This window comes from Chanos chanos, chromosome 11, assembly GCF_902362185.1.
Source record: "Chanos chanos chromosome 11, fChaCha1.1, whole genome shotgun sequence".
Taxonomy (NCBI): Eukaryota; Metazoa; Chordata; class Actinopteri; order Gonorynchiformes; family Chanidae; genus Chanos; species Chanos chanos.
In genome coordinates this window covers 9649581-9661739 of record NC_044505.1, presented here as the reverse complement: position 1 = coordinate 9661739, position 12159 = coordinate 9649581, and the positions used below count along the sequence as shown (strand labels likewise).

Genomic DNA, 12159 nt, shown 5'->3' with positions numbered 1-12159 from the left:
GTCCGGTCAAAGCCTCCATGGCGAAAACGGCAGTAAATCTACTACGCTGTCTCTCCTCTGCCCCCGAGGACGAACGAAGAGGAGGAAGGAAGAGTAAACCGCAGCACGAGTGATGACTTTCTCCTAAGGTAAAACGTCCGGAGAGAGAAACTCCCGCAACCGCTCCACGTCACTGTTTTCTTTCTGCATCCTAACGTTCGAGAGGATAGGATCAACGACATGGTCACAGGTGATATGGTTTATAACAGGAGAGCACACTCATTCAGTCTGCTGAGTAAATCTAAGCAGTTCCATAAGATTAATAGTAATAATAATAATAATCATAATAATCATACTAATAATAATAATTCAGTCTTAATTAGCAAGGGAATCAAAACACAAAACAGTGAATTGAGTTTATAAGACAGCAAGCCTATTCAGAACAGAAATAGCAATAAATAAATACATAAATTCATTAATTAATCAAAAAAAAAAAAAAAGCTTTTTAGCAATGTCGGTTTTATAGCTCTCGTGACCTGGATTGGAGTGAGGAACGCTAATTATTCGTGCAATTTGATTAAAACGGTCGCAAAACATACAACATGTTTGTTATCGCCCTTCGAGGCACAAAAAAAAAAAAAAAAAAAAAAAAACAGGGGGCAGAGAAAAAAATGGAAAATAAGTGGTCCTTCTGAAGCTTTCAGTCTCCTCTAACAGCGTTATTAGCTTAATGGAGGTGCCAAGAGGCCCTGGAACCACATGGGCTCCATCTCTTTTGTTTCCTGAGCCACAGAGAGGTAAGTGGTTTTATATCACCGTGTTCTGGTTTATGGCTTGTACTCCATATGAAATGCTCTTTAATCTCAGGAGACACACCAAACAACCCAAGACACTGCTCTGGTCATCACCTCATGATGCACACAGGAATAATCAAGTTTAAATTGCTTCTCCCCCTGAGAGATCCAGACCACAGTTTGTATTAAGAGTGCCTCTGCATTATGCCTCACTACAGGTGGTATTGATGGAAGGCTTCAAGTTTGAGAGGAACGGGGAAAAAATGAGGAGTGTTGTGTGTGCGTGAGCAAGAGAGAGAGAGAGGGAGAGAGAAAGTGTGTCCAGGGTACATAAGCTCCTCAACACAGTAAACAAAAAAGAGAAAAAAAAAACAGAGGGTGGGAGAGGGAGATCATTTTGCTAAATAACATAATTATCTTTTTCCCCCACCCTGGGAGAACAGAATTACAGGGAAAGAAAAAAAAAAATGTAACACAGATGAGATATGATAATGTAATGTCCTCAGCTAAACAAATGAATTTACATAGTACCAGTATTGGATTCAAACACTCGAGACTTCATCTTGGTAGAGCTAGCTTTTAGGAGCAGAGAAGAGACGATTTCATCATCCTACACATGCTCTGCCTGAACACAAGAAGTAAGTGTCATTTTCACTGTCCTATCAAACAGAAGAATTCAATTTATATTTAACAGAACAAGTTATAGAGGGGGGGGGGGGACTCTTCTCCTTTTAGCAGATGTACCATGCTCACCATTGTTGAGCTATTATGGTTGAAAATTGAAGTCTATCTTGATGTCACAGCAAATTGGACCTCGCCTCAAGAAACTGCAGGATTCCTTACGACAAGGACTACAGCATTAATCACGACATAAGCCTTTTTCTTTTTTCTTCCTCTCAGTAATTTCATACATTCCTATGCAACCACACACACAATAGCTTCCATAGTCTCTTCGTGATTCGTTCTTCTTCTTCTTTTTGTTGTTGTTGTTGTTGTTTTTTTTTTACGAGCCACATCTGTGGTTCTATTCAAATCTTCCGGTGCTTGGTTCAACCCGTGCCCACTTTGTCTGCCTGACACATGAATTACCATAATGCATCTCTCTCGTATGACACAGAAAGTAATTGCAATTACTACATCTCTCTTCGCCTTGTCACTTTTCCTCCAAATGGAGGGCGACAATAGCGTTCCTACCATTCTCTAAACATAAACCTCGGAGCGTAGCTTCGGTCGATCCCAGGGATCATAACCATAATAATAATAATAATAATAATAATAATAATAATAATAATAATAATAGGTTTGAGAGTCATGGTTTGTGTTAGCCTTTGCCTTTAGTTTAGGTTTCCAAAAATCTCTAAGCACTTGACAGTGGAAAACATCTTGTTATCATTGCATCTTACTATCTGTGACAGAATTACATGCTTGTGCATTGTAAACACTCTGACAGGGAGCCTGTACCCTCAGACAGAACATGCTTGGCTGCAAACACAGGCCGCCTGTAGCACAAAGCTGTCTTTCAGTGCAGGGTTCAATGCTAAAGGCCTTGTTAAGAATGAGTAAGGGGTTACCTGTCTGCTGACGTGCTTATCAACACGAGTCCATCTTCCGGGGACCGTATTGTTGGACTTGTTCCTATTGTAAGACCACACAGCGGTTGGTTACCAAGGACAGGGGGGACAAAATGTGAATCGTCACAGCTAATTCAAGATGATACTCTCTTTCGCAAAAAAAAAAAAAAAAAAGAGAGACGGATGGAAGAATGGTGCAGTATGAAAGGGCGGTGAAAGTGGCAAAAAAAAAGAAAGCCTTTCTGGTCACATCATCATTAAGTTAGCGTCATCCAGTAGTAGGATTTTTACTTTTTCTCTCGACAGACATGCACTTAAACCCTGAACCCACCATCACACGGAGAGGGGATTTTTGCTCATCAAAAGGCTAATTCGATCACAGGCAGTTGCTATTGTACAACAAAGCAAGAATAGATGGAGGATGAGGGTGGAGGGGGGGGTTAAGATTTTCAACAAATTTGGGGCAGGGATTTGCCCAGCAGTGATATCTGAGTTGTCAATTATCTCCAGCTTTTGACAGCTGGTACAATGAAAGCAATATAGACCTCTATTCAACTGACAAATGCCAACACTTCTTTTTTCTTTTCTGTTTTTTTCTTTAAAAGAAAAAAAAAAGCTTGGGAAAATTTGAGACAGAGGGATTTGAACTTATCCAAAGCGCAAGTTCCCATCTCTCCAATGCCACTGAGGAAAAGCTTGGCCTAACACAGCACATTCACAGTTCTCCCATCACACTGTCACCAAAAAACAAACCAAAAAAAATTAATACAACTATATATGTGACATTTTGCTAATTACACAAGTTTTGAGTCACGAACAAAAGCCAGAACACATTGTGGCCATAGAAATCTGGAAGGTTCTTCCTGCATGAAGACACTCATTGAAGGTTTCACATCTATGGCCTCCTTCTGTCTGGTCTGAGGCATTCGTTTCATTCAAAGCTGAATCAACTAGAGGTCACAGGATGTGCAAAGGACAGGACTCTGGTGTAGGCCAGATGATATTTTTGTGCTTGTCGAGACCGGCACAGCCATTGTGACTGATTTGTCGGGGATGAAGTAACCAGTTCAGCAGACCAGGCTCGTTCCAACACCCGGATCAGAACCAAAGCGCAATGAGAAAAAGCTAGTTAGACTCAGGTCTCGTTCCTCAAGTAAGAGGAATGTATCACAATGGTTAGTGCTTAAAACAGGCTAGGAAGCCTCACAGCGAAATCAAATGACACAATACCATTTGTCACAGCTTGCTGAAGAGATAGCGTGTGGATGAGTGACGGGCATATTTGTGGGGGTATTTTTTTTTTCTGCATGCCAAAGCTCATCTCTCATCCTATTAGAGGTAGGACACAGTAGATACACAGAGGTACAAATTAATGCCATAACTCATATGTGAATGATTATAATACAGCATTATAATACAGATCCGAGACACACTTTATTAATTCAAATATATTATCTTTGCAGCTTGATGGAAGCACCACTGTGAGAACACAATTTCACAAAAAAGAAAAAAAAAACCCTTCAATCCAACCAAATTTTCTTCAGTCATTACGATTCATCCTTTCTAACAGCCAATTGTAGAAAGCACATCATCGTTCAAGGCTCTGAATGAGCTGCATTTACATACGCTTCTGAGACAAATAACTCACTTAAAATGAGCATTGCTAAGATTTGAATCTTAACTGTACCTCATAACAAAACATAGAGCAGTGCCGTTTTTCTCTGCCTAATAGTAACTGCCATGGTATTTGTTTGCCTAGAGGCAAATAGATGATTCCCTAAGTGCTCTTACATAAATAATCATGCAGGAGAGAACGCACATAAGTGAGACGTGTATGAACTATTCATTGACAGCCAAGTCAAGTATATAAAGATGTGGTTTTGTATTTTGAAAGTTTAATACGGTAATTGTTGCTAGGTTACCCGAGGAAGACGGGTGTAAAGGGTTTCCTTCCAAGCCCCTTGGATTCCTCGTTCTCCTTTGGAATCCTCAGGCATTCTAGAACACCAGGTGCACAACAGAAATGTTGTTGTTGTTGTTGTTGTTGTTTTGTCTTTTTTGGGGGGGGGGGGGGTGTATTTGCACCAAGAACTTCTGGAGGAAGGCGGAGGTACACGTGAACAAAGTCTGAACTTATAACCAGAAAAGTCAAATTCAAGGGTTTTTTTAAGCTACGTTTCCATATACCTCAGATTCTCCTAGTGAGTCTTTGGGGAGACAGCGGCCCTCATTCACTGAAAAAAAACTATAAATGCAAACGCTAAAAAAATGCCACAGCGCCACAATAGCAATCAATAACCGATATTCATGTCCAGAGACAGCGTGCGCGTAAGTGTTGTTATCCAACAGAACGACACAACGTCGTTTCCACAATAGGAAAGTAACCATTTTAAAATGTCAGAAAAGATCTGAGTGCTCTAAAAAAAGTGCCAAAGCTTCCATCACACCATTCCACCAGCATAAGTAATGTTGACAAATATGGACAAGCACGGTTCACCCACGGTTCACGAGTGTGAGTAATACATTAGCAGTATGTATGTGTTGTAACTGTCAACACACAAACAATATTTAATGTAAAGCCGTAGTAAATTAGGAACACGCTGAATCCTGACACACAGACTTAAAAAAAAACCCACTCATCTTGGTTTTGTATGAAACGTAGCTAACTCACCTGTTCTCCACCTTCGTGTGATTTCATAAGGTGTTTCTCTCTGTACAGTGACCACAAGCCGACGTTTGGCAGGAAAATCAAAGCCACCATAAACAAAAAGGCCATTTGCAACACACGCTTCTGCCTTCTCTTCATCTTGAAGATTTGCAGGATAACGAAAAGTTCCACACTAAAATGAAGCGAGTCTGTCGTTGGCAAGTGTGAATCCTAGAGAAATCCTTGCCCAGGGAAACGTACCACCTATCTCAGCAGCTGATAAACTTTCACCTGAAACAAAGAGAGCGACGTATGTTGAGCTCGCAAGCTCATAGTCAAACATTCTTTTAAACATTTGGCCACGTTTGAAATTTGATACTTTACGCCATTTCTCCACGACAGGACCAATTACAGTTATTAGGCAGCATGTACAGAAATAAATCTGATGTCAGCATTTCACATTCTTGTCACATACAGCAATAAACATGACCGTTGCCAAACGACAGATACCACTACGATTCAATCCAGTCAATCATAGTATATCATGCAAAGCGTCTCGTTTCAGACGGCAGTAAAATGTGAAACGATACAGAAATACTCCATAACTCAGTCCCTGATTAAGTGGCATTCGTCCCCACCACAAGAAAAGCATATAAATCACTTACTATAAAGGCGTATTTGCATGTTGAAACATCGACGATGTAACAGTAATCCTCTCTTTTAAAAGGCGTGATGCTTACAACTCATTCCCCGATAAACATAAGGGACGAATGACGAAGACTGTAGTTCAGTTCAGCTCTGTCTCCGACTCGTGAGCTATTTCGAAACCGTCTCGTACTCTTCATAAAGCATTTAAAGGCAATCTTCGAGCTATTCATCTCCAACTCAGGGACAACCGATTCTCCATCCACTTTAAGTGCCTTCTCATATCGTCGGAGTTTCAGATATTGCGGTTATAAACCACGTGTACTGCGCATTAATATGAAAACATTTCCACAGCTGGGCGATCCTTTCCGATGGGAGTCGAAGTGTAGGACAACGCTGCCAACAACAGCTATGCCTGCACCGACAGTGAAACCAAGCAAAGGCGCTAAAGCTTCGCGAGGAAATGACTGACGCGGCGTTGGCACACGCTGATATATGCGTTGGTTTGCAACCTTAGTGGCTGATGCTTTATGTGAGCCTACTTTATGAGAGTCATAGTACAAACGGGTGGTTAAATTTCTATAAAAAGGCAACATTTGAGAATCAACACGGGCATGATGCCCCTACAGTTTTAAATAAAGTTTTAAGATTAAATATTATTGCTGTATGGAACAGTTTCCTGAACTGTGTGCAAATAGTGAATAACGCCAATTCCGTCAAATATGAACATTATGTGAAGCACTGTTGCGATACGTATATACGCAGAATTGTTCAGTTCCCTGCAGTTCGTGTGATAATTAGTAAACAGTTTTCACAAACAACATCTTGGCCTTAACAACATATACCACCTCTCGCACTGAAAATGCAGCGCTGTGAGGCAACTCGTATCTGGCTGTCAGAGCAATTGCGCTCAGACTCAAGATTCCACTTTGATTTCTTTTTCTGAAGGATGCTGTTGGTATGGGTTGCTTCTCCTGAGGGACTGTACCTGCCCGAACGCCTTTACCCTTGATGGAGAAGATGATGAGATAGGTGTGGGTAAAAAAAAGAAAGAAAGAAAAGAAAAAAAAAAAAAACGAGGCCAAAGCCACCGTCGAAAATACCACATGTGGAGACCACGTGCGCAACAGACCACCTGATATGCTGTACTGTAATTGGAATTCATGGATTTAGTCTGTCGGAGCGGTCTTTAATACACATAGCAGAGCGTAAATCAATACGAACTGACGTTATGTTTTTAACCTCGCTAATGTATGTGAGACACGACGATACATTATGCTGGTAATTTCTGAATTCTCATTTCTAAGGCCACCAACAGAGGGTGCCCTAGATTGTGTGCCCTTATTCAGTCATTGCAAACTGTCCATTTATTTATTCATTTATTTATTTATTCATTTTGGGCCCCAACTTCATTTCAGTAACAACTTGGACAGATTCAATGAAACAGGTCAAGAATTACAGTTGTTATATTTTGCAGAGAACTAAAGAGAAATACGACCATCGGAAGGATGTTTGACTTTTCTGTTGATGGCTTTTACATGTTCATTTCTAGTAGCTTGAGGAGGAGGAGGATCAGTGAACATTGAAGACCACTGGAAAAAACAGCCTAAAAAAATGCATATATAAAGAGGGGTCTGTCATCTCTGATATGAAGCAATTTAAATCTACTTCCTTGAGGCTTGGACCTGCTTGACTTATACCCTCCACTACTAATGGTGTAAGGGGTTTTAATAGGATTGAAACCTCTAGAAGAATGAATATTCCTAAGATAGCATTGCTTTTCTAATTCCACTAAAATGGGTTCACCGAAACCTGGAGGCATAGACAACAATACATTACGTGGTATTTTTATGTAATTATCTGATAAAGTGCCACAAAGGAGCCAAGAGTTCATTTTACATGGAAGACATATAAGATATTACTCTGATCTGGTTAAGATAACCACTAAAGTATGTTACCTAGTATGTGTAGATTTTTAAAGTCTGCAGACATACCCTGAAGTGCAATGTTTTCTGTTTCAGAACGAGGACACAGAAGAACAAAAGGACCAGAGTGGTGTGGGAGACCTTCAGTGGAAACCTTCAACGGACAAAGAGCTTTGAATTGTAGCAAACCCAGTTCAGCACCATGGACAGCAGCCCTGCATGGGGCCAGAGCTGTGCGAACGCCCGGCTTTGCTCGGTAACCACGGACAGCGATCTGTGTGGAGGTAAAGCTTGCAGATTATGAAGTCCTTTCATGGCTTTGGGCAGCAGTCTCCAGTATGGCAAAGCTGCAGGCTAGCACCTCAGTTCAAACTCCACAGTACTCCTTTGTATTCCAAAGCTGTTTGTGACCTTGAGCAGCCATCTGTACAAGCTGAATGAGCAAATCCACCTCAAGTTTATTTTAACTGTTTGGACTGCTGATACACTACATCCTGACATTAGACAGACAGACAGACAGACAAATAGACAAATAGACAGATAGATAGATAGATAGATAGATAGACACATAGATAGATATATAGATGGATGGATAGATGGATGCCCATGCGTTGGCAAATATTATGTTGATGATATTGAATTTATCATGAGAAGCCAAGCAACCTCTTCTGCTGAAATGGCATGTATGCGGGAAGTGGTATTCCCCACGCGGGAAATGGCATTCCCTTGCATTAAAATGGGATCTGCCCAAAATTAACAACCACCTGCACAGACCTACCAGTGTGTAAAGCAATGCTACAGTTTTAACATTCTGCAGCACAGCCCCACATACCTCAGTCCAGAACAAGTGTCTCTGTAACGGGTTGTTCTGTTTGGATCCCTTATGAATGTTTAAACCATGAAATGCCATCTGTCTGAAAACTAATACAAATGTACCTCCTCCTTTTTGTGTCTTAAAGTCCAATATAGGCATTAGTGATCACTCGCAGAGCTAAGATATTCTGTTAAAGAATTTAGTCTTTTATCAGCATCTTGCAGTGTCTGTACTTTGTCACAATTAGAAGCGGTTCTGAAAAACCCATCAAATTCCATGACTACAGCACTTTTGACGTGACAGGTGAAAGGAAGCCATCCAAATCGTATGGCAATTTTTCTGCCTAAATTATCCATTAAAGATTATTTCAGGGAGAAAAAAAAGAGACTGTATTATGTTTTTGCAATGAACAAAATGTCATATCTGCTTGAATGCACCATACTGTCTTACTGCCCGAAAACGAAAAAGCAATTATCTCTCCTTAATTTTTTTTTTTTTGGGGGGGGGGAGGGGGGGTTGAAATGAAAAGATTATTTGTCCGTTGACTCTTTATGACAACACTCAACTTTGTGACATTCAACATCCTTTTCAATGTGACCCTGATTATTAGCTGTTTTTTTTTAAAGATAATGAAGTCTTTTCAAAAGAGTATATTCACCATGAGACTGCACAGAAAAATGAGGGCCTATAGCAAAAAACCCCCAAAAAAACAATTGTGGCTTTCAGTAATGTTCAGTGTCAGAGTGTTGACCTATTGACTTTGCCAAGGAAATGTAAAAGCTATCTATGGAAAGACATCTATGCTTTCTGTATTTACGTACTTATGAGTCATTGATCACTGAAAGGAGAGGTGCCAACTCAACCGCCACACAAGCACTAAAAGTTTGCGGCGGAGACATGAAAGAGAGTCTTCACAACGCAAATAATCCATCACATATCCCAAACAGTTCGGTCTGTGAGAGAACATTTAGGCGTAACAAGACGATGTTAGAAATGTAGATATGAAACACCCCTCACATCATGTTTCAATTAGTGTCTGTTCCCTCTCCTCTCACACTTGTCGCGCACTGAGACAAACAAATAAAGTTATGCAGTTTTGACAGACAGTAATGATAAGTCCGCCGTGCAGCGTATTCAGCGTTCTCCAGATAAATTCGGCCCAATCACAGACAACGCATTACCCTCTTCTTCCAAAAAAAAAAAAGAAAAAGAAAACGAAAAAAAAATGACAAATGTCAAAAGAAATTCTTTCAAAGACTGTCATTCGTAACGTAACGTTCGCAACGTATTCTCAAAAAAAGGCTAAACAAACATTGTGAAAAAGTGTCTGTGGCGTTCAATTACAACACACTGATGAGGTGTCAAGTAGCACACTCGCTAATGTTTTCAGCAGTGTGTACAGAAGATGTGTATGACAAGGACAATGAGCCATTCTAATTACAAAGCAATGAGCTAAATGCCATGCCTCAGGCTAATTATGAAATGTGACAAGTGTGCATTCAGCTGAGGAGAGCTAGATAAATTGTTTGCCTAAAGGAATGCATTTATTTGAAGTTTGGATTTGGGGGGGGGGGGGGGGGGTTCTGTGGTTCAACCTTGAAGTTTGTGACTTTGGTAAACATCAACAGAATGAAAACAACTGAAGCATGAACGCTCAGAATGGATACATGCGGATATCAAAGAGAAACACGTATGTACACGCGCTCCCACTCACTCACACAGACGCGCGCGCACACACACACAAACACAGTCAAAAAAAAAAAATCTGCTTATTCACTCCTGGCCTGGCTAATATTTTCTAAATGTTCTGTTTTTATTACATTATTTTAACTTGCTAGAGGCAACAGTAAGGAAGTGGATCAATATAACTTCTCAGACATATTAATTCTGCTTTTTTTTTTTGCTCGTGATTTTAAATGGAAATGAATTCATGCCCAATCAATAGCAGATCTAATGTGTTTTAATAAGCATGTGCATTGAGAGATTTTAATGGAATCTACTTAAAAGAAAAATGATAAGTTAAACTGTGTGGAAAAATATGCATTAGACATTTTTTTTTTTTTTTTATCGGCCAGCCATCACAGGACGACCTCAGGCAAAGCACAAACTTTGTTCATTAGATAACTCTTTGAAGTGGAAATGCGGTTTAAAAGTGTACGTATGAATGCATAAAACATTTGACAAAAAAACTGAATGATTTTGTAACATGGATCTGATATTCATCAGGGTGAAAGAAGGTCATTTTTAATAGGCAGTGCGCCAGCTAAGGTACTTTGGAATTAACATTGACATGTAAATGTTATTGGAATGAAAAATTCTCAGCCTCTCCCCCTCCCGACACAGACACACACACACACACACACACACACACTAACACACACACACAGACACACACACACATTATCACACATGCAGTTCGCGAATGTGAATGGATTATCAAAGATTCAAGCGTGGAAACAAGTGATCAAAAAGCAGTCTCCTATGAAGTTAGAAATGAGTTTTGCATTCAGGTCAGACAGTACCATCGTCTCTGTCTGAGGCTTAGTCCGTGCAGTGTTTCTGTGTGTGTGTGTGTGTGTGTGTTGGCTGTGCTTCTCAGAAATGACTTGTTTTGGAGGCTCCGGGGAGCACGGCACCACTTAATCCCCGTTTCCGACAGGACCAGGAGTTTAGGCCTATGGTCATGTTCACTGGACACTGACGAAGGTTCGCATAATTGTCCACAGTCCACATCAAATATTTTTCTCTGTCTGAATGCACTGTCCTCCTCAGGTCTCATACAGAACTGCATTTTGATGAGACCACATGCCATAAGTGTCTTTTCCTTTCATAGTCATTAAATGAGGATAGTAACATGTATTTGCTATATCATGTTTGCCTGGGAGCCGGTAGACATTTTGATGTGTACTGCGGAAGTCTGAATTCAAACTAACATGCAAATGCACAGTAAGATACTATATGTCTGCACCGTAAAGCACGTTTTCTGTGACGTATCTTAATTGAAGCGTTTGGAGTAAAAGTACAGTCATACAGATGAGTTTAGGGAAAGCTTTAGGGACAGGTCATAAAAAAAGTCAATCTCCCCCTGAGCAGGAGTTGACCACGGTAGATGAAGGCCGTGGATAAATCCCAACAGTTGCCATTCAAATCGATGCTGCAGCAGCCTGCATGCGGCGTGATAAGGGAGAAAACACTGCGAGGCCTTCCAGAGCCTGTGAAAAATAAGTCCCAAGTCAGTCTCCAATCAAAAAGACATCTCCTGACTGAGTTTTACACAGCGCGGCCAATCAATGCTCTTAAAACTTCAAAGCCAGCCTCCAGCTGAAGGGGGGTTGTGACAGTGCAAGCACGTATCCATACAGTAGAGAGAGAGAGAGAGAGAGAGAGAGAGAATCCCAAGTTTAGCTCTGATCCTAGATGCTCACAGTAGTTCTGTATATATTATTAGTGTAGCATTAAGAATATAAAGCAATACATTCTATATAGTATATTATATAAGATAATATATTCACTGCCACCATACATTTGTTATGTTGATGCACTGCACTGCTGACACAAGATAAATATAACAGGACTATTTATTCAGAATATTCATCTCATGCTAGAAATGAATAAGTGACATGCATCAAAGAAAGAGAAGACCAAGAGCGCAGTCTGGGGGAAGGGACTCTCTCTCAGTTATAATCTCAAAGGTGCAAAGTTGGGAAAAAGCCAACAGAACACAAGGAGTACAGCCTTTCCAGTAGTACGACGCGTGAAAACAGCTCATCCCAAAAATGTTGGC

General features: G+C 40.5%; 1 protein-coding gene across 3 annotated transcripts in view; it reads right to left on the bottom strand.

Annotated features, from left to right (window-relative positions):
- galntl6 (polypeptide N-acetylgalactosaminyltransferase like 6) overlaps positions 1–5150 on the bottom strand; it is a 139220-nt gene extending 134070 nt beyond the window's left edge. For 2 of the 3 annotated variants that reach the window (XM_030788292.1, XM_030788293.1), the window contains exon 1: positions 5016–5150. In XM_030788292.1, the coding sequence (XP_030644152.1) occupies positions 5016–5150 (135 nt within the window). The remainder of the gene's footprint in view (positions 1–5015) is intronic. The other variant, XM_030788291.1, reaches the window with a different exon arrangement.
- Between the last annotated feature and the right edge of the window lie 7009 nt (positions 5151–12159).